A 24,848-nucleotide genomic window follows, 5' to 3' on the forward strand; every position below is an offset into this window, starting at 1 on the left:
CAAAGTGAAACCAAAATATCAACGTGAACATCAGTCATTCCAAAATAAAAGTCACAGAAGAGCAGCATCACTGCATCATTTGAAAATAAACAGTTCATCCAAAAATGAACATGATGTCATTATTTCACAACCTCATGTCTTCCTAAACCAAAAACTGGTAGTTTACATAAATATTACACGTAGACAAGTCTTTCAGAAATACCAACTGCTGTATTATTAGCCTGATTAAATACATGTTAAATCACTAAAACACAGTTTAATAAAACACAAAGATTCAAGGCTTACTATGAGAATTAATTTGCATACTTATTTATTTTTTTGACACAAGACTAAATTCATGCACCTCAAAGAGCTAAATATATAGGCTATTAAGTAAGTGCAATTTGAAAATGACAGCTTATGAAATGCTTCAGAAATATGAGACAATGATAATAATGCATATTAACATGCAATTATATAATAACTATATAATAACTATATCAAGTATATAATGAGACACACATTAAAGCACATACTGCTGACTGCATTTCACTATTAGAAATCATCATAATGTTCAGGCACACTGATCTGACAGCAGGCGTTTGGGAATATAATTGTTTCCTGGCATTGCAATGAAAGAGAAGGAGAAAATGTGCAAAGAAAAAATGTTAACTGCTTTGCTACAATTCAAATATAATACAAGACAAAAAAAACTGACACCATATTTACACAAGCAATTAAAAAAATTAAAAAAGCTTCTTTTTGAAACACCCATTCACTGCTATTATAAAGCTCGGAAGAGTCTATTTTTTATATTCCTGCAATTGGATTCGTCTGAAAGAAGAATGTCATATATACTGTAGACCACAAATTCATATGTGTTTTTTTCCGGAAAACCAAAATATTAAGATCGATAGTTTCGAAGGCTTCAGTCAAGTCCTATAACATTAGATCTGACAAGACTCCAGAATCAGCATTTAACAATATAACATTTTTCAATCCTTAAAGTGCTGATTCTGTACTATGTTTTGTCCTAAAACCAGATTGAAAAACAAAACCAAAACCAAAACTGAATTATTTTCCAAGAATGATTGTAGTTGAACTTTATCCTGGCGTACACATAACACACTATCACTTTCTCATACTATAATTCAAATCCTGTTAAAGGATTGTTAGGTTGCATTAATTGGATCAACCAGAACCAAGTATTCCCACACTTCCCAAAACACCCAATGCACTTGTTACATTGTAAGAAGAATGGCATCTACGCTAATATTAGTCAGTTGAATTCTTATTCCAAGGCCAAGGACAGATCCCCTGCAAAAACTTTGTCACCTTAACGGCCATTGGCACAAGACCACGGGAACCAGGCTTTGTACACGCTCATGCTTTGCTGGATTGATTTCTGAAGAATTCTTTAAGCATCTCAAGAACCTTTTTTGTGGAATAGACCAATTACAAAAATCCCTTTTGGTACTCTTATTTTTAAGAGTGTGAGTGTGTGTACGCATGTGTGTATCCAGATGTTTGTTTAGGAATCTCTCATGCTCATTCATGCTTAAAATAGATTGAGGATTTACTTCACAGAATGAGAAAGTGAAACAGTTGATCCACAAGGACTTGTCATTGTTTGACTCATTGTGTGGGTGTTTAGTCTTTCTGAGTCATTAGTGTATTTCTAGCAAATAACAGATCAAATCAGCCATAAATATTATTATAATTTCAGTATTTATAATTTAATATTATATTTTTACTGTGCAATAAAATTATATTATAATTTAACACACCAGAAGCAGCTAATCAAGGTGTTCAGGGCTACTTGATAATTACAGACAGGTGTGTTGGAGCAGGGCTGGACCTGAAGTCTAGGACGGGTCTAGCATAGCCAGACCTTAAGACTGATGGATGTAGGTCTGGAATCTATGGCAGCTTTCATTGGCTAAGGCCCAAAAACAAAACAAAAAGTTATGCACATAAAAGTTATTAATTACTACAGCAACAGCAGAGTATTTTTTCAGAAAGAAACATCTTGGGTCCAATTCGATTAATATTAAAATGAAGTGATGAGTGATAAAGATGCTGATGTTGTTGGTTCTCTTATTTTAGATTTTATAATTGTACAATTGTTGAGATGGTTGTTTCTATTTGGATTATATTTGGATATGCAGGTTTGTTTAATTCGATTACGCCAGCAGCAGTTTGGATGCAACAATCGCAAAGATTTCAGGGTGACACCAAAACTGCAAAGACTTCAGATGATGCCAACCTGGGATCAACATACAAAACTGTCACGTATTATCCTTATATTGTAATCGAGAACAAGCTATATCTGTTGTCTAACATGCTTGTGTGTATCTACTTAGCTGAACACATAATCTTAACTAACCATATAATGTGCTATACATATTATATACGGACATTGCTCTGATAGTTCATCTCTGGCTTATTACAGAATACCCCTTTTTTTTTACTATAAAAGAAGAATGGTATTTTAAAGCTGCTTAAAAGCAATATGTATTGTGAAAAGTGTAATACAAATAAACCTGAATTGAATGTTTATTGCTTCTCTCTTCAATACAGTCATTCCCATTGTAACTGTGTTCACAGATCTTTCTGGAGACTTTTAATATCAGTCCTTCTCTATTTATACAATAATCTAAAAAAAAAAAAAAAAATTATATATATATATATATATATATATATATATATATATATATATATATATAATTTTGTTATAATTAATAATAATTATAACAATTATTTTGTTCAAACAATAAGGCCGCAGCTGTGTTTGTCTCAATTAATTTCCAAAAGACCTGCATAAGTGTTCATTCATAACTACTGATGGCAGAAATTAAGCTTTTTGAACCTTCAGATCCACTGAACCAATTGCTTGGTAACGAAGGCTTTGAAAATGTATTGCATGTATTTAAAGCAATCCACAATCTATTCTAAACATTATATCTCCTTTTCCTTAACTAGGAACTCAATTTCAATTTGGCACTTTTTTCTATAATTGTCTTCGGTTATGTGACCACCAACAAAAATGCAAGATTTGGGTGTATTTTTTTATTTTTTTTTAATAATTATTTCATCCTTATGACAAAAGATAATTAGGTTGAAAGTTCTATAGCTCTTAAAACTTACAGACGTTTCTAGCTTTTACATTTCCAGAGTTATGAACCAAATGCAAAAGTGCGTACAGTATTATAGAACTACGATCCAGAATCGTCTTCATCTAAATTCAAGGTCAGGAGCAGCTACTGATGAAAATACAAAATACAATTTGTTATTCAATAATGTTTCAACTTTATAGGTCTATTACTAGCTTTGCTTTGAAACTGCAATCGACCATTAGAATTCAAGATTACATTCATTTTACATTGCATTGCCAAATATTTATAGTGCATGTTCTTGGAGTTGGGGTTACATGACTGTGATTATGGAATTGTGATATGGAATGTAAAAATGTTAATTGTTAAAAACTTATTGGTGATTGACCAAAGCAAATGGCTCTGATTTTATTTTATTTGGATGTAACGTATATGTGAATGCACAAATAAAGCATGTATTCATTAGAAAGCATCTGTATCATAATCCTCAGATCCAGTCAGATACAATGATCTGACAGCAGATGTTTGGGGACATAGTCATTTCCTGGCACTGCAATAACAGTGAAGGAACAGGTCATGATCTGAGAAAACAGACAAGAACACATCAGAAATGACTACAGTATTTAAGAGCTCCCAACTTTAAAACACAGTAGTTAAGAAAGCTAGAAGTATATTTATTTTTAACACATGTTAAAAATAATGAGATCAGTTAACAAAAATTCTAATTGTTTTACATGCAAAATATTTCATTTAATTTATGTATTGATTTTTTATTTTTTTTATTTTAGTTGTTTTGGAAATAATGCAAATAGTACATATTGGTACATTGCATATGCCTAAAATATATGTGCATAACCAGTTTAAAAAAATATATATATGTACAGATCATTTTTATTAATATTTAACTAAAAATACAATAAAAAAATATATTCAATTACACATTAATTAATTTACATGCAAAATATTTAATTGGACAAAATGCAAGTGTATATTAACATTTAACTAAACCACCAAAAATGATCTATTTATGTAAATATGTAAATTCAATCACACATGAATTAATTTTCATTTTTAATTATCTTAATTTTTTTATTGAACAAAATGCAAATATTGCATATTAACATTAATTTACATGCACAATATTTTATTTGATCTTATTTCATTAGACAAATGCAAATAGTATTTAACAATATTTACACTGGGGTGCAAATTGCATATGCCTTAAATATTTGTGCTTAACCAGAAAATGTAGTGCTTTTCACTTCGTTTCAAGAAATAAATATTCTACATTCACAAAACACACTGAAAATACAAACTCTGAACTCTCACATAACTATTATTAGATGTGATTTCTCACCGTTGCATTAGACTGCAAAGCACAGTCGGTCAGATTCACACTGGTGTGATTCTCACAGACGGTCTGTTCAGCTCGTATCTGGAGCATGTATTTAACCCTTGCAGGAGGATAGAGCTGCAACAAACACAATATTACACAAATACATCAGAAGAAAGGAGAAGTACGTTATATGATGATCTTGACTCTTACCTGAGCTGTGTCTGATAAGATATCCACCACTTTAAAAGCATAAGGGTAGCTACTCATGTGATTATGGACGTCCATGGCAAAGTTTGCAACCTTCATGACATTATGGTCGTAATCTAGTTTCAAACTGTCTCCTGTGACAATAAAAGCTGAGAAGATGGACGCAAAAAGAGTGAGAATGCAAACCATGTTGGCAGGTTGTGAATCAACAAAAGCAAAGGCAAAATCATCTGGGTGGGTGTATCAGTAAGAGGGTGGAGACATTAACACACCTCTATTTATCTGCTGCATCCTGCTGAGGGACTGACGCTCACGCTCGAGTTCAACACTGACTCATCAAACAGAAAACATGTTCTCATGTTCTTCACTGCAGCTGCACTGATGTGTTTACACCATCTTTCAGGTCACATGACCAGACCAGCTGCATGCATCAGGACCCGACACTGAGCAGCCCACAGCATCTCCTGCTTAAAAAGACTTAAGCATTGATTCTTTTTGGCTTTAGATGGTCTAAACTGCTTCTGAGCACTATAAACTATCAATCCAAACCACTCTGATCAGTATAAGCCGGGTGGAGCTAGCTGATGAACCACTCCAGGCTGGTTTGAACAGCAGGCAAGTGTTAATATTTGATAGAAATCATCCACTTGTGCATGCTGTGTTAACTTAACATGTCAAACTGAAGAGCACTGCTGTTTTGTCTTTGAAAACAAATTCCTTGACTTTGCACTGGACATCTTGGAGTTTTTCTTAACCCTTTCTATGTCTTCTGATTTCCTTTAGCATTTTATGTGCACAGAAAGTTCATTCTTTGGGACTGAGGAGCTCAAACAAGAAGAGTGCAGAATCAAGAAAGCTTTAAGTACTTAACTTCTGACTGAAAAGGTTAACCTATCAGATTACCACAGCTTTTATTTTCACTCGCTCAAGATGAGCAGCTGGTAAATATTTACTTGTTTTCCAGGTTTATGGCTGAATAGGGAACCTCACAATCTGGAGGTCATTGCAGATCAGTGGCCAGTCATTATTTGCAAACCACAAGTTCAGGTAACATTATTTTACAGGTCCAGATATCTATGGTTCTCCGTTTAAACAAAACTAGCCGTGTTTTAACAGCAAACATAGTTTAACTCTGGTAATTTAGGTAAACCAAGACATGTGTAAAACTATACTTTATAGACAAAGCTCAGTGCTGTAACTGTAAACTTAAACTATTAAAACCCATTTGTGTTGACTGATATAAATCTGAAATAAAATAAAACAAAAATTACATGGAAAACTTCACTTAAGGAAAATTCAAACTTGGCAACTAACTGAAATAAAATTATAAAAAATAAAAGTTGAAATACTAAAAATGATTAAAAAATAAAACTGAAATAAAAAAATTAAAGAATTTTTTTTAATAACACTACAAAATATAGAAATAAAAGCTATGACAAATTACTTATATTATTCATTTTATATATATATATTTTTTTTTTTGTCAAAAAAGCTAGAGGAGGAGATTTCAACACATACAGCATCTATTCATAGAGCAAACACAGCCTGAAAATCTTTCTGAACACACCTGGTGTGATTTATAATGATGCACTCACATCACTGGCAGGTACACACTCTGTTCGACATCAAATTGCCGTAATTGACGTAATGAGAGAAATAGGCCTTTTGTGTTCAATAGAAAAACTCTGATCTTTGAGTTGAGCTCATGAAAAATGGGGGCAAAAACAAAAGTGTTGTTTATAATTTTGTTCAGTGTATATTATTTCATTTTCATCACTTAAAATGTCACATCTAAAGATTTTAGTCCCTTCTCTGTTATTTCTTTCTATATGCATATTTTAGCGCACTAAACCCACTGTTAGTATATATTTACAGTGTAAACCATAAAGAAATCTTTAGATTTTAAGCATATTACACATTTCAAATACAGGAAACTTCACGGATAACTCATAATCAATGCATATAAATCTTAGTTTTATTAAGTCATATCTCCTACATTAGAGTACTATAAAACAGTACAAAGTTTATATAATGTAGAAATCACATCTAATATTCTAAAACAACAATTAAAAAAAAACTGTACAAAACCTGGATAAACAAAGTACACAAGTAAAACTCATGAAGTTAACAACATGACACATCTCATTTTTTTAGTTTGTGCTTCCCTTTGTCATAAAAAACATTACCCCTACTCTAATCTCTTTATGATGCGGTCCTTTTAAAACTTATTAAGCCCTAAAATCATTAAAAAGCTGTCGATATGCTTTTAAAATCGAACGTAAACTCTGAACAACCCCAAGCACGCTAATGCAATAAATAAAAGTGAAATTAAAATGTTAAAATGACTCACATTCAGCACAACCCGCTCATGTCTACAGCTTCATGGCACTTTTAAGGCAAGAAGGTCTGGATTTTGTAGTAACATACACAACAGACACGGATGCATGCTAAATACACAACCACTTTGGTTAAAAAGCGCCTTGACAAAACACGTGCCTGCAGTTTTCAGACACCTCAATGTTCAATCCCTTCCAATCTGTGAAAGGTTTTCCCTGATGAGGGATTTTGAAGACTTGTCTAAGTCTGTGGTGAGTACAGGAATTAAAGTGGCGATGCAGTTACAGCTGAAGGCCACTAGGTGGAGGCAGCGGCTCTGAGTCCTTCGCTCTGATGGATGATGTGATGGAGCTCTGCTTTGCATATTGTAGAAGCTGCGCAGTGCAGAGAGCTGACAGCAGGGGGCTCCTCATCACCTAAAAAACACAATCACAGGGTTAAAAAAAAAAAACTATTCGCAAAGTATAATCTAATAAAAGTAATTAGTTAGCATTTAAGTGATACAGTTTAAATGTAATCAAACGTATCAATAAAGAAATATATTACTATTGCATTCATAAATATGATTTAATAATAATTATTATTTTTTACCACTGTTATTGTTACTGTCAATAAATAAAAAAAATTAACTAAAATTAATTAATCAATAAAGAAATAAATTACTATTGAAATAATAGTACAGTACTTTAAAATAAAAAATGAATGTTAAATAATATTTATAATAGTTAACAGTCAGTTAAACTTTACAGTAAGTTGATGTAACTAATAAAAATACTACAATTGCAATCGTAAGAACATACTGTAAAAAAGGTATTTATTATCTATTTCAAAATCATATTTAAATTGTATTATTTAAATTATAAAATGTAACCAATTAATTAAAAAAATAAAAATATTATTATAATTATATATATATATATATATATATATATTTTTTAAATTTTACATAGTCATTTAATTTATAATAAAAATTATGAATATAAATATATATGTAATATATGTAATAAAAATATACAATATTACTGCTGCACTGTACAATAAAATTATATTATAATCATTATTATATTCAAAATATGTTTATTTTATAGTTATTTAAATTAATCTAAATTTAGAATGCAATAGTACTACTGAACTGCAAAATAAGATAAAACATTATTTCACAGATTAACAGTAAAATTACAATACTAATATACACTACTAAATATGGATGTCTTCATTGGAAAGATGGTTGACATTGCACTTTCAAATGCAAAATATTGCATATAAAAGGCCATATAAATAATTTAAAAAAAAAACACAACCCTATGTGAAGCTCAATGAACTACTTAGATGTCAGAATATATTTAAATTGCATATATTAAAAAATGTGCATATATATATGTGTGTGTGTGTGTGTGTGTGTGTGACCCTGGAGCACAGAAGCAGTCTCTGGGGTATTTTTGTAGCAATAGCCAAAAATATATTGTATGGGTCAAAATTACTGATTTTCATTTAATGCAAAAAATCATTAGGATATTAAGTAACGATCATGTTCCATGAAGAGATTTAGTAAATTTCCTACCATAAATATATCAAAACAGTATTTTAGTATTTTAGTAATATGCATTGCTTAGAATTCATCTGGACAACTTTAAAGATGATTTTCTCAATATTTGGATTTTTTTTCCATGGTCACATATAAATATATACAACTAAATAACATATTTATATCTGCTAAATGTGTTATATTCCTACCAAGTCCTGAGGAGGAGGACACGCTGTCGGCCAGAGACGAGTTGTCGGGGTCCGGCGAGAGTCCGTCCATCAGTGGGATGGAGAGCTCGGAGGACGGGACGGACGAGTCGTAGATCCCCGAGTCTCTGGGCATCTCCACCGGACTGACCGATCCGTCGGGACGAGACGAGCCCGCGTCCTGATGAGACGAACCCTCCCCGAGATCCTCCTGAGACAGACTCCGAGACAGCGTCAGGACGTTGCTCCTCACGGGACACTCGCTCTCCGACGGGTGTTTGAGCTTCACCTCGTTCAGGACGAGCCCCGAGTCCAGCTTCTCTGGAGGAGGGAGGCGTTTATTCGGGAGCGGAGGCGGCATGAGCTGCTTCTGGAACCAGTCGGGCTCCTGCTCCGCGAGCTGGTGCATGTTACAGATGGCCACGTACAGCGAGCGGCCCGATTTACTGCGGAAGTAGTTGCGTTTGCTGACGTTGGGCGGCTGTGGCTCGCGGTCGGTCAGACTGAGCTGGCGAGAGTGGAGCCGGGCGAACAGAAGAGGAAGCTGGTCCATCAGTTTGTATTTAGGCGCCAGGCTGAGACAAGTCGGTATGTCGCTCTCGTGAGAGTAGTCGAAGTACACCGACATGAAGCGCGAGAGGTCCGAGGACTTCTGATGCTCCTCTCTGAGTTTTTCTGAGATCATCGCTGTGGCCACGATGAACAGGTCTCTGTTTCCGGCGGAGGAGTCGGATGCGGTCGGTTCTCGGTTGTTCTCCTTCGACGTGGCTTTGCCTTTACGGTGGCGTTTCTCCACGAAATACTTCAGGCCTTTGGAGCAGACGGTGATGATGAAGTGAGCCTCGTCGATACGCCGGCTCAGCCACGACATCTGACCCTCCTTACAGATCTCCAGGTGCTCCCAGAGATCCAGCGCCACCTGAGCGTTCACACACACACACACGCAGACACACACACACACACACACACAGAGACACACACACACACACACAGACACAACACACACAGAGACACACACACGCAGACACACACACATGCACGCACATACGCAGACACACACACACACACACAGAGAGACACACATTAGACACATTTGAAACTATTTTACTGTATAAAAAAATTATGATATTATTAGCATTGTAATTATTTTATAAAAATATTTAAAAACTAAACAATAATATATATATATATATATATATATATATATATAGTAGTGTAAAAAAAAGAGTATTTAATAATCATAAATACAAATATTTAATTGTACTGTTATATAAAAAAATAAATAAACGATTCAATAAATAAATGTTACTTTAATAATACTATTGTACTGTATTTAATAATAATAATAACATATTTAATTAAATTATATTACTTTATATAGATAATACAAATTATTATTATTATTACTCAAAATATTTTATTTTGTTCATTATTTAAACAAAAATAAATCAAGAAACCTACAACTGCAATAAAACTGTGATAATAATACAACACTGTCCAACAGAAAACAAATATTTAGTAACATTGATATCATAATTTTAATTTGACAAAACAACAGTAAAATTACGATAATACTATTTATGAATGTCTTGATTTCTTAGCTTTTAAAACATTTTTCTTTTATTTTGGTGGAAAATCTCTGAGAGACTTTAAAGCTTGTTAGTTAATAAATAAACAATAGTTCATTGAATTAGTGCAAGTTAATTCACTGTGCATAAAACTAATGTTAAATTATATATATATATATATATATATATATATATATATATATATATATATTTCTTTTTTATGCAATAGTAAATGTTGAAATTTACAACTAATATTACTGAACATTGTAGAAGTATTTATTATTATTGTTAATGTTAGATATAACTTGAAATAACTTGGGTTCCTTCTGCCACTAGAGGGCGTCAATGGCAAACATTTCAAACCTGTCAAACTATTTTTAGTCTCTTCTGCTCACCAAGGTTGCATTTGTATGATCAAAAATACAGTAAAATTTTGAAATATTATTACAATTGAAAATAACATTTCTATTTGAATATATATATTTATTTCAGCATCATTACTCCAGTCATCAGTGTCACATGATCTTCAGAAATCATTCTGATATGCTGCTGGAAACTGATACATTTTATGTTTCAGGATTCTTTGATGAACGGAATGTTCAGGGGAACAGCTTTTATTTGTTTTGTAACATTCTAAATGTCTTCACGGTCACTTCTGATCAACTGAATGCATCCTTGCTGAAAGTTCTGAACCGAGCCTGACCTCACAGCCGCAGAAGTCCTGCAGGAAGAAGGCGAAGCTCTGGACGACGGCCAGGTGTTTGGGACAGTCTCTGCTGGAGTAACAGAGGAAGATCTTGGGTCTGGGCCAGGGTCTGTCTGAGCTCAGCGCTGTGGTCTGAGATGAAGACTCGGAGCTCTCCTCGTCCAGGTGGGAGTAGATGTTCTCTGCAGAAAAATTCAGATCAGAGACGGGAATCCAACCAGGATCAAATCAGATTTGTAGCGAGTGGAAAAAAAGCACATTTATTGTTTCCATATGATGAGAGCTGCTTTTAGAGCATTGGAAGAACTGAAAGTAAAGCCTAATTTGTCCATGTTAGAGAAACAGATGTTTTTGTCTTACATCACCCCCCAAATCCACCTTCACAAAAATATACCATGATAACCATATTTTAGCATAGAATACCAGTTATTGAAAAAAATCCCATAAACTTGGAGGCTTAACGCATCTAGAGCAGGATTATTTTAACATTATATTGTATTGTAAAATATTTCCATTTCTTGAAATGTAACGGTAAGGTTCAAACCATTAAAAAATACTAGTCATTATTTTACATAAAATAAACCACTGAAAATAACATTCATTTTTTATTTCAGCAGGTCACTAAAACCATAAAAAATTATTTTTGTTACTTCAAATAAAATGAAAATGTGTTTCAGCTAGTTTTTCATTCATTTAAATAAAAGTTAACTGAAATAAAACAAGTTTTTTATTTTATTTTATTGTGTACCTTGAAATACAGTAAAAAAGTTAACTAAAACTAAACTACAAAAAAATAAATACATTTTTATTTCAGGTAGTTGACTAATGTTAATGTTTCATTAATAAATGAAAACTAAAACTATAATTACTATACAATTTATTTGTTATTTCATCTTCTCAATTACTATTACCAGTAGTATTTATTATTTAATATATTTATTATTATAATATTATAATTCTTATAATATAAATTATTATTAATATTAATAATAATCATCATCAGAATAATTCCAAAAAATGATATAAATACATATTTAAAAAATTGCATTGGTAATAATTATTTACATTAATATTAGTAAATAATAATTAATAAGTACTACTACTAATAATAATAGTAATAATAATATATTATAATTATTATATTAGTTATTATTATTAGAATATACATTTTATATTTTAAATTATATTTTGGAAACCAAGGTGTTCTATGAGGTTTTAAGAGGAAAATCTTCACAAAACATTGGAAACTGAGCATCATTTGCTTCTGTAGGATGCCTTACACATGAACACTAAGTTAAAACGAGCAGAGCTGCAGCAGAATGGCGTGAGCGCAAACGCTGAGACTCCATCGCGCATTAATCCTCATAAATGCCGTCAGATTACAGAGATCGTCTTACAGAAACCCGAGCCTCACTAATGCCGGACACACACCTTGCTGTTTCTTGCGACACATGACGGTGAAGAGAGTGGCGAAGGCTGACATGATGACCAGCGGGACGGTGATGGCCATGGCACGGATCGGTCCGGCCCACGGAGAATGCACTGAAACAAACACAAACAACATCTGATCAGTGCCAAAACAGACGCTAAACATTCAAAAGAAATAATACGAGCGAGTCTTTTTACCTTGGCTCACGTGGTACTGCGTCTGTCTTCTGGTCGTGTTGTTGTCATCGCGAAGCTGCAGGAATCACAAAGCAGATTAGCTGTTAAATTGTTCAATGAAACTCAATTAACTGCGCGTGAAATGAATTACGCTCAAACCTCAATTGCGTAAGTTCCTGGAGTGACGTCTTGTAAAACACATGTAGTTTTGGGACCATTTTGCTCCTGCAAGAAAAACGGAGACATTGTTACAAATGTGCAATGCATTTTATTTTTTAAAATGACATGCAATGATAAAATAAGATCTGGGTCATTCAATAAACCAAGAGCTACTTGTGGCTTTCATTAACAAATCTTGAAACAACTTTAGAGTAATAGTTCATCCAAAAATCATGAACACTTCCTCACCAGATCATCTGAGATGAAGACGAATTTGTTTCTTCATCACATTTGGAGATTTTTAGCATTGCATCACATGCTCTGCAGTGAATGGGTGCCGTCATAACGAGAGTCTGAACATCACAGTAATTCACACCACTCCAGTCCATCAGTTAATGTCTTGAGAAGGCATTTTTAACATCATACTGTTACTTTCAGCTAAAATAAAACAGTTCCTCCAGTGAAAAAGTGCATCTTCTGTTGTCTCTCACATCAAAACCAAGCCACATATTTGTTTAGGCTTGTAAACTGTGCTTGTGATCCATGCAGATTTCTCTCCTGATTCAGACCAGAGCACATTATTATGGATTATGAACTCACATTTTAGCTTGAAGCAACCTTAATGATGGATTTTTTTTCTTACAATCATGCAGCTTTTTTAATTGATGGACTGGAGTGTTGTGGATTATTGTGATGTTTTTATCAGCTGTTTGGACTCCCATTCTGACGGCACCCATTCACTACAGAGCAAGTGATGCAATGCAACATTTCTCCAAATCTGATGAAGAAACAAACTCATCCTAATCTCGTATAGACTGAAGCAATAAGCTCCGTGAAGCCGTGGTTTACAGTGAATTTATAACAACAAAGCGGCATTGTTAGTTGTTATAAATTTACTGTAAACCACAGCTTCACGGAGCTTTTATAAAACGGTTATTCCACGGTTATTATTAGTAAGGTTTCACAGAATAAAACAGAGCAAATAAAGTGTAATCAGATTAATTCAAACAATATTCCTCCACCAAACAATGTAGCTCCTCAGAAACAGTTGTGGTTCCAAAAAAAGTGGTTGCCGAGCAACACACAAACGTAAACAAAGGTGTATGTTACTTTGTAGCATAATTTACAACAGCTTCAAACTTGGCTCAGCCAATCAGAATCAAGGAGCGGAACTATCAGTTTTATAATAGGGTTCCTATTGCACTCAGTTCGAAGCCTGTGGTGGGAAAGTGAAACGATATCAATGATCTCACAGAGATCCATAGAGCGTCTGAACTCTGGAATCCCCCGTTGGTGGCGGCGCTCACCTCAAATTTCACCTCTTTCTATTACTGCTACAAACAATGGCACCCGGCCCGGCCACAGATATGACCACTGTGCTCTTCTCAAAAAGCCAGGACAATGATTTACACCCTCTGATAGGAAGAAGATGTGAATAACACGGTTCAAAAGAACCAGGTCGTGTTCCAAAATGACACAAATATGAAACACCTCATGCTGGTGTTGAAATAATAAAACCTCTAAGTGAAATCAATCCCGACATCGTGATTCCAAGAGAATAAAGACTTTGCTTCAGCAAAAGCCTTTCAGAGATAACTCACGAAACACCATGAAAGTGCACATTTAATCATGGAGGGAAATGTATCTTTCCGTTGTTAATTAGCAATTTAGTGTGTCAGTTATTTATTTTTAAATAAAATTAATGATGAACTTTCAATACTTATTTTCTCAAATACTATTATTAGTAGTATTTATTATTATCTATCATATAATAGTTATGCTAATTATAACAACTATTATGAAACTAATACATTATTAATACATATTTAATTCACTGCATCAATAATAATTATTGACATTATTATTAATAAATATTAATTAATAACTACTGTTTATTATAATAACAGTAATAACAATTTAAGCAAAATTTTATAAATCAAAATAATTTTTTTGAAATTTTGCAAAATATCAATAATTATTGAAAATGATTACATAAAATATTATTATTATTATTATTATTATTATTAGAATATTCATTTTTATAATTATTATACAATTTATTTGTAATTTGATCTTCTCAGTTACTATTAGCAGTAGTATTTATTATTTAATGTATTTATTATTAATTATAATATTATCATTATTATAATATTTATTATTATTAATTGTAATAATAATAATCATCAGAACAAATCTAAAAATATATAATGAATACACATTAAAAATTATTGCATTGATAATAATTATTTACATTATTATTAATAAAAATAATTAATAAGTACTAATACTAATAATAATAATAATAATTAAAATAAAAATTTGAAGTATATAATATTAGTTATAATTATTATTATTATTAGAATATAAATTCTTATATTATACATTTTATTTGTAATGTGCATTTTTGGATTTCTATTACTAGGATCATTTATTAACTTTACTATTATTATTATTTATTAGATAAATAAGTATATTATTAAATTAATTAATAATGATGATATAATCACTCATTTATATTCTTGTCACATGTCTTCAAAATATGTCTTGGGCTTCCATTTCTTTACATTATTTTTTTTTTTTGGCTAAACTCTCAATTGAACGCCGTTTCTCTGTATGGAGAAGAGCAGCTTGAGCATACAGTCCTTCTCACAGAAGAAAGAATGTCAAATGCATTTAAATGACACAAGGGTAGGTAAATCTTGATCTGTTTTCAGCTAAACTATCCCCTGAAGAACCCAAAATACATGCCCTTTGCAAAAAAAAAAGAAAGACAGATAGCCGTCTCCCAGCACACTTTCTAAGTGACAGAGCGCTGCTGTAAAAGCTCTCTGCTCTTTACATCTCCGTCTCTAACACGACCAAAGCGTGGAAAGCAGCAGAACACGTCCATTTCCCAGAGCTGCAACTCACCGGAGAAGACTATGTATGATTCCAGCTGTCTGGGAAGAGCATTAACCCTGAACATCTCACGTCCAGCTAGAAAAACCGTGTGTGCAAAGCTAACAGTATGCAAACAATTACAGTGCAATTGTGATGCAAACGTGCAAATGATCAGGAAACACTCCTCGGAATGACATAAGAGTGAGCATTCGGGGTGAATTACGAATGCAATCCTGGATTTTCCAATGCAATTACTGTAAACTGCTCACAGGTTTGCAGCGCTTGAGTCTGAAGGGTCCCTCCTGTCGGAGCTTGTAGTACAGGTAGTAGATGGTGAAGCCGAACGTGGAGGGGGCGTGGTCAAACACAACATGCAAATTAGATCCGAGCTGAGAAACATTCAGCATCTTGGGCTTCCAGACTGTCAGGGAAGAGAGAGAAAGAAGAGCACGGTTGGTTTCGGCTTCGTTAGAGGACACTGTTTCACAGATCGATTGGATTTGACATCGTTCTCTCTCTAAAGAACTCACATGGTTTGCAGACGAGGTTATCTGGCCCAAGAAGCACTTCACAACCTGGGAAATACACAAGGAATAAAGCAGAGAAATTACTTTTTGCACAATTTTTTCCAAGCAGTCAAGTCAGTTTAAAAATGCATTAAGTAAAAATATGATTGTAAAAATAATAATAATTATATTTTATAAATTATTTTAATTATAAATATTTATAAAATACGTTGTGAAAAATATAAATGTCTAATAATAATAACAACAGCAACAAATTATATATTTTAAAATAAATTATACAATTATTTTATTAAATTGATGATTATATTATAAACACTCAAATATACATTTGTCATTTTGTGTACCATATTATTACATAATGAAAATATATATAAAAACCTCAAATTAATATTTATATATATAACATAGTAATAAAAAATAAAAGATACATATGAAAAATAAATTATATTTATAAATCACATTTAATTATAAATTTGTAACCCTAACAGGATGTGTTTTAATTATTTTTAAAACTACATTAATTTTAAATAAATAAAAATATTTATTTTCCAAAAGCCTAAAAAGATATGGCAAGATATTTTTTTAGAGTATGTTTACTTCTGTGTAAAAAAAAAAAAAAAAAAAAAAAAGATCCATCATTTATTTATCCATTAAGCTAGAAATATAAGACAATAACTAATAGTAAATAATAAGTAATTTCTCATTTTGTGTACCATAATATTTTTAATAAATAGTTTTTTAGTAGCATTAATATTTATAAATATTGAATAATAATAATAATAAATATTTTATCATGTATTTTTTTTCTAAAAGTAGGACAAAAGTAGGCTTAACACTCACTGTTAGTGCGCAGAAAAGACGGCGGAAAGAAGCTGTCGTTCAAGAAGGTGGGAAACGGTACGATCCGGACCATGAAGTCCGTCTCAAAGGTGAGACCGGTGAAGGGCTGTGAGCTCATCCTCTGGTGGAAAAATACGAAACGGTGCCAAACAGATGAATATGAACATACAAATGAATTCCCACTGAACTGCGTGTCGAATCTAAAGCATGTCATACTTACGATGGTTTTGTAAGAGAAGTTGAGCTGTCGTGGATCCTTCAGGATCATGTGCTGGCACTGCTTTCCCTCGGGATTCTTGTCCTCCAGATACACTCTGAATCCCTTCACATGCTCAATACCTAGCATCGATTAAAGGGGATTAGATCAAATAAAAGCACTGATATCAATCCAGATGATTGCAGGACACCTGTGCAACCGATGGCTTTGAAAATGCATCAATTATCAACCAATTCATGTTTGCATTGTACCAAAAAAAACATACTAAAAAGCATAAAAAAGGATATATTTTTGCATTTTATTTTTTCCTGGAGACACTTTTTAATATAACTCAATGATTTTTGCCCCAAAAATGTAAGTGTAGTTTCAGATAATTTCAGATAAGATTGTGTTAACTGATGCAGTTCACATTTTTTGAGTAAACCACATCCTAAAAAGCATTAAAATTGCCTTTTTTTTTGGACTTATGTCAGTCAAAGTGTATTGGCTCAAAAATGTAAATGTAGCTTTTCATGGCCATTTTTCACTCTTTCTGATCTGAATAAACATGCTGTTTTTGCTACTGTACCTTTAAGATACTCAGATAGACTGTGAAATTCATACTTATCGAATAGATCCCAGCCTAAAAGCATTAAAAGACTTATACATTTTTTTGCTTTTTGGAGCTTTTAATGACCACTTTCACCCTTTCAGATCTGAATAAAACCGGCTGATATGCAACTGTGCCTTCTGTTCACAGATGCATTTTTAGATCAAATCACATCCTTAAAAAGCATTAAAAGGAACACGTTTGCATTTCTATTTGTATTTTTTTGGACCTGGTTTTAAATGTTAGTCAAGGTTTATCGTCTCAAAATATAAATATAGTATTTTATGGCCATTTCCACCCTTTCTGACATGTATAAAAAGGTTGTTTTTGCTACTGTACCTTTAATATTTTATATTATAGAATCAATAACATACCAAAAAGTATTAGAGGACACATCTTTGCAGTTTCTTAATTAACTGATTTATTTAGGGACTATGGATGAAAAGAAGCCAATTTGGCTAAATCTGACATATGTTTACATTTGTGTGCAGTGTCTCTCATTTAATAAAAAAAAAAAAGTTATATATAATATTTATTTTAATTTTTTATTATTATTATTAATTAAATTATTTTTTATTTATTTATTTATTTATTTATTTATTTATTTTTTTAGATAATGTTTAATGACTCAATGTTGGAAATGTAGCTTTTTACTACCATTTCCCACCCTTTCGGACCTAAATAAACAAGCTGTTTTTGCTACTGTACCTTTAAGATTCTCCGTTAACTGGTGCAGTTCTTGGACAAAGCACTGAAGATGCAAATATAGCTGAAATGTAGATTTTTACATCTTATAATAAGTTTATAAGATCGGAAACACCAAAGACAGCTGTAAACCTGCTTGAGTCCCGCCATTAACTTTCAGGACTGGGAACTGCATGAAACTGTTCCATTTTTTTTGAACCATCCTTTCTTTCCCTCGGTTTCTTTATTTTATTAGCACCTCAGAAGACAGAGCGGACGGGAGCGTGCGTGCCAGCCGAGCGTTCCCGTGCCCTTTAAAGTGTGCCAGCATGCCTCCCTTTAATTAGATTTGGGTCTTATCAGTTGCAGAGGGAAGAGGGGAGAAGAAAAGGCTCCCGCACACATTCCGTGTGGTTCTGATTACCGCTGCGGGGAGCGGCCTGATGGGACGGGTGTAACTCCACACCTCCACCAGCTCACAGATATCATCAAGAGAGAGCCGCCCCGTCACACACACCCTTCAAAAACACCAGAGAAGCTGGAGAAAAAGCTGTGGAACCGGTTGAGCGTCTCGTTTTCCTTCAGCTCTTGTAGAGGGTTGCTTTAAGTAATCAAAAATAATAAGTATTATGAACTAATAATTTTTAGCATTTATTAATCAAGGTTGATGTCATTTCTAGTAATGCACTGATGATGTTTTCAGTTGATGTTTCAGTTTCAGTTGATGTGTGAACAAAACTTCACTAAACATTCAAGCATGTTTGAATAAATGTATGCAATGAAACAAGTTTGTATTATATCCGAAGTAAAAAAAAATTTTGAGTCAAAGATTTTTTTTTTTTAAAATTATAATAATGTTTTAAATGATTGGAAAGAAATTATTAAAGATTTAAATGCATAAATTAAGTTGATTATTATTAAATTTGATTAATTAATTGAAACATTATTTTAGATTTTTTTTGGGGGGGGGGGGGTGTATTTTTGGCTAAATTAAATCTCTCTCTACAAAAATGCATTTTGGTTCATCACTATTAAAATATAAATTTTCATTTTATGTACAAACATATAATAACAAAAACAAAAAAGAGATTTCTAAATAATATTAATCTAGATCATGGATTTTCAAACTTTTTTTTTTTTTTTTTTAACCTAAAATCTGCAAGAGAAGCATCTTCTGCGAAATTAATATTTCAGTAATTAAAAAACAGATTTTACACGTTCATGGTTCTCTAACAATGGTTAATGGTCACATTAAATGAATAAACAAGAGCTTTTTTATGCATATTTACATATATAAAAATAGTTTTGCTCTCAAACACAGTATAATTGATTTAATTAAAAAGACACAAATGTGACTACATTTGAAACCAAATGCTATTGCTTCTGGTTTGTCACAGAACGGAACGAAAAGAGAACTGATGAAGATATTTTTTGTCCTTTTTGGAGGTTAAAACACATTGCTGGTCACAATAAGCTTTCATTGCATGCAAACAAGCATCTTCAAGACCTTTCTAAAATATCTCTGAGGATGAATAAATGATGCATTTTCATTTTTTAGGTGGACTGTCCCTTTAAGCTCAGTGCATGAGGACAGGCCCCACACCCAAGGCTTTCTTCTTTGAGTTTCTTTAATATACACCTGAGCTGTGTCAAGTCCTGCCCCAGTCAAAAGGATTAACCTCCAGCGAACAACAGGCCACATTGTCCCACTCGTCATCCGAAAGCTCGCATTACCAAGTTCAATAGCGCCCTGGCAGACGGAAGCGAGGGACATCCCCGTCTTTCTCTCAGCCACACACGCACACATTCCTCCCAGGACAGAAATCACAGCACTGCTGTGTGCCGATCTCTTCCCGTCCAGTGCACGGATCCGTGAGACTGTCAGGGCTGAAGAATAATGCGTCCCGGGAGGAGGGAACCTGCGGCTTTGATCAGGAAGAGCAGGGACTGTCTTTGAACAGCCTTTCTTTGAGCTCTTGTTCCATTCTCTCCAGACAGGAGATGGACTGAGATAAATCACCCTCATGTGCAACCACCTGTGCAACACACATGCACTTTACAATGCGCTTTGTTCTGGGTTTGTGCACGCTAATGGAGAGAGCAGGCGCGCAGAACTCTGTTTCAGGACTGTGTGGAGACACAAACTTCTCCAAACTGAACCACAAACAGTGACCAGAATATTATTTTCACAGCAGGTCAACTTCGCCATTAAGAATCTATTTTGTATTTTTTGTGTTTATGTTTTTGACAGTAGTTTCTTCTGCTCATCAAGCCTGCATTTATTTGATCAAAAATACAGAAAAAGAATGTAATATTGTGATATATTATTACAATTTAAAATAATTGTTTTTAAATGAATTATACTTTAAATTATAATTTATTTCTATGATGCAAAGCTGAATTTTTAGGATCATTATCACATGATCCTTTAGAAATCATTCTAATATGATGATTCATTATCAAAGCTGGAAACAGTTCTGCTGCTTGATATTTTTTCAGAACATGTGATACTTTTTTAGGATACTTTGATGAATAAAAAAATAAAAAAATAAATAAAAAAGAAGCTATGTTTTTAAAATATAAATATTTAGCAATAACAATATACACTACTGGTCAGTAATTTGGGGTCAGCAATTATTTTTAAATTTTTTTTTTTTTTATAAAATCAATACTTTTATTCAGCAAGGATGTGTTAGATTGATAAAAAGTGATAGTAAAGAAAATATATTATTAGAATATATATTATTATAATTTTTTTTTTTTAATAAATGCAGTTCTTTTTAACCCTTTATTGATCAAATATATTCGACAGCAGAACTGTTTCCAACACTCATAATAAATCAGAATATTAGAAGGATTTCTAAATGATCATGTGATCGACTGATGTTACATGTGACACTGAAGGCTGGAGTAATGATGCTGAAAATTCAGCTTTGCATCACAGAAATAAATTATTTGTTTAAAGTATATTCAAATAGAAAACGAGTATTTTAAGTTGTAATAATATTTCACAATATTACAGTTTTTTCTGTATTTTTGATAAAATAAATGCAGGCTTGATGAACAGAAGAAACTTCTTTCAAAAACATTAAAAATAGTAATGTGTCCAAACTTTTGGTCTGTACTGTATATATTATCAGTCTTTATTATAGGACAAATTCACACTAAGTGCAACTACTAAAAAAGCAAAAATAATTAAAATATATAGATATAAATATACACAAATATAAGTAAAATTTAAATCTGCCAAAAAATTAACATTTTATATATATATATATATATATATATATATTATTTATTTTTTTGTTCTAAAATCCTGTCAAATGTGCACAAATGACTAGCTACTACTGAATATTGTAGAAACATAATTTTCTGTAAAGTTGCTTTGTAACGTTTTGTTTTGTAAAAAGCGCTGTACAAATAAACTTGAATTGAATTGAATATATATATATATATATATATACATATATATGTATATATATATATATGTATATATATATGTATATATATATAAGAAATTAACCTAAAAGCAAATAATAAGAAAAAAGTAAAAAATGGGAAATAAAGTATAAAAATACAAGAAATATATATTAACATATATAAAATCTAACAAATGACAGTGCAAACTAAAGTGCAAAAAATGAAAGAAAAAAAATTGAAAGAAACATTACATAAATTATCAGTAGTTATTATTTAAGACAAATTCACACTAAATGCAAAAAATAAAAAATGTAAGTGCAAAAAAAACAAATATTACTATATAAATATATAATAGAACAAATTATACTTAATGCAACTAAGTGCAAAAATGTAATATGTATTAAGAAATACACAAACATAAACATGCATATATATACACACACACACTTTGTTTTGCATATATTATTTGCATTTAGTGTAATTAGTCATACACACACACGCATATGCCCACCCTTCTTTAATATCTGACTAAATGCAACAATTCTTGGTTGCATTTTAAGTGAATCTGCTAGATAATACAGTCTGATGTCACCCTAAATCTGAACCTCTTTGTGATTACGTCATGTCTCTTTACGACTGTTGTTAACTGCTTTTGCAAATGTCGGGTGTTTCAAAACAGTTTCTCCAACACAGCTGAGAAGAAACCTACCGAGCGGGCTGGCCATCCAGTGGACCACCACAGCCGCCTGACTGTCACAAGACAAATGAGTGAAGCTGATGTTGTTCACTTCGTGGATGGCGTGTTTCCCCAGCAGATTCCAGTTCAGAGAGCAGTCTAATTGGGACAGAAAGAGCAGGAACACAAAGAGAGAGAGAGAGAGAGAGTCAGGCAGTGTTTCTCAGTGAGAACATCGGAGAGATTCTTTGGCAAGCGCCGAGAGAAAATATGCAGCAATATTTATGTGAGGAGACGCTCTTTCCCTCCCCCTTCCTTCCTTCCTTGCTTCTTTCTTTGACTCGTCTCTTTCACCTCGCCGGCTGCAGATATAAGCAGGTATAGGAAGAGGAGCAGCCCTTTGTGTCCCCCAAACCCCATCGCGTTATTATTTTACCCAATCCCTATTGTGATGCTAACCAGAATCTGTGTTCCCGTTCAATCACACACAATGGAGACTGAATGCCGAGGAGAAACGGGGATTAGCTACAGGATGAGAAACTTGACTTCTCACGGACAAGAGCTCACCAAGCTTGACTGAGACAACTTTTGGCATTTACAAGAGAATAAATGCTATATTAATCCAAGCAGAGAGAATCAATTAGGGTGAATCATACAAAGAACATTCCCGGTTCATATTCCACACCGAAAATCACTTTATATAACATTTATATAAAAGAATACATTGTTTTAAATGGAGAGAGTGTCATTTCTTTGTCTCTAGCGTCACCGAATTGAACAATAATGACTGTTTTCAAACAGGTTGCGTAAATACCCTTCCCTGCTTTCTATTGGCTGGCAAACCGATAGTCCCGCCTCAATCTCATGCGATTGGTTAAACCAATGTTTCTCAAATAAATTTAGCAATGTTGCGACGTTTTGAGAATAAATACTGCAACGTCAAAAAATGTGACAAACACAAAATTTAAAGAAAGTTAAGAATCTTTTTTTATTGTTATTACTTTAGACATTGTTTTTAGTGAAAATTAAGCACCAATTTTTTTCTTATTAAAATAAAAAAATTTTTTTTTTGGAAAATTACAATAATTTAAAAAAAAAAGTCATTACCATAATGCAAAATAAATAATTATATATTATTTAAATTGTAAAGATCAATCAATATCATGTGTACTGCCTTTCTTTAGCTGATTTAAATAAAAATATATATATTTAAATTTTTTCACAAACAATTATCATAATGCAAAATTAAATAAAAATTGCAGTGTTGATGCATTAATGTAGTATGTGTACTGCCTCTTTTTAATTTACTATTTTGTTTATTTTAATATATGCAGATTTAAAAAAAAATATTGAAAAAATATTTTCCTAAACAATTCTTATTACCATAATGCAAAATAAATAATTAAATGAAGTTGTAAAGTATTGATGCATCAGTGTAATATTGTACTGTCTTTTTATTTTATGTTTTGGTTCGTTTTACTTAATGATTTAATTAATAAGTTTAAAAAATAATAATTTTCCCAAACAATTTTCGTTATCATAATGCAATTTTAATTCACACCAAATTTAGTTTATTATGCTTTTATTTTTAATTTCTCGCTGATTAAAAAAAATTATTAAATCAATCACACACACACACACACCTTTATATATAAATATATATATAATTTATCAAAATGTATCAATAATGCTTGAATAATATAGTATAATAGAGTATCCAATGAGAAAATAATATTTTTTTGGGAAAATAATATTTTTTGAGTTTGTATTATAAGAGTTTGTTTTGTGATTTGAGAATGAAAGCATCCAGATGCAGTTTATGAGACTTTTAAATAACATCAAAATCTTAAAAGAACTGATGGGGGTCAAAATAAAGTTATTTTGTTTGTGCAAAATAAGATTATTAACTGTACAGTTAGACACGGTCTGATAATAAAGCATCTTACTGTCGTATCGAAACGTGACTCCGAGTTTGCGTCCGCTGTCGTCTGCGCTGGAAAACTGCGTTCCCTGCAGAGAAAGAGAACGGGACACGGTTTAGAAAATGAATGAGACATGAATGCAACATCTGAAGTTGACTGTAAAGGCAGCGTTGAGGCCGTGCAAGAGAAAAAACAGCGACTTGTGTAATAAAAAAGAGAGTTCAAGCCTTGAAAAGCAGCAGCACTTCATGTGGTGACAGCCGAAGCACACAATCCCACAATTATGAGACTCCTGGCACTCAACAACACAGCGCTCGGTGCCAAAAGACTAATATAACCCTGTCGTAACGCA

General features: G+C 32.5%; 1 protein-coding gene across 1 annotated transcript in view; it reads right to left on the reverse strand.

The window, feature by feature from the left end:
* Positions 1 to 6,588: 6,588 nt before the first annotated feature.
* LOC113055409 (interleukin-17 receptor D) overlaps positions 6,589 to 24,848 on the reverse strand; it is a 43,446-nt gene continuing 25,186 nt past the window's right edge. The window contains exons 2-13 of the mRNA XM_026221709.1: positions 24,521 to 24,584; positions 22,608 to 22,733; positions 17,209 to 17,327; positions 16,989 to 17,109; positions 16,152 to 16,196; positions 15,891 to 16,042; positions 12,742 to 12,807; positions 12,604 to 12,658; positions 12,409 to 12,519; positions 10,975 to 11,159; positions 8,707 to 9,622; positions 6,589 to 7,388 (exon numbers count right to left, since the gene is read on the reverse strand). Coding sequence (XP_026077494.1) covers positions 7,270 to 7,388; positions 8,707 to 9,622; positions 10,975 to 11,159; positions 12,409 to 12,519; positions 12,604 to 12,658; positions 12,742 to 12,807; positions 15,891 to 16,042; positions 16,152 to 16,196; positions 16,989 to 17,109; positions 17,209 to 17,327; positions 22,608 to 22,733; positions 24,521 to 24,584 — 2,079 coding nt within the window. The 3' untranslated portion in view covers positions 6,589 to 7,269. The remainder of the gene's footprint in view (positions 7,389 to 8,706; positions 9,623 to 10,974; positions 11,160 to 12,408; positions 12,520 to 12,603; positions 12,659 to 12,741; positions 12,808 to 15,890; positions 16,043 to 16,151; positions 16,197 to 16,988; positions 17,110 to 17,208; positions 17,328 to 22,607; positions 22,734 to 24,520; positions 24,585 to 24,848) is intronic.

This window comes from Carassius auratus, chromosome 36, assembly GCF_003368295.1.
Source record: "Carassius auratus strain Wakin chromosome 36, ASM336829v1, whole genome shotgun sequence".
NCBI lineage: Eukaryota > Metazoa > Chordata > Actinopteri > Cypriniformes > Cyprinidae > Carassius > Carassius auratus.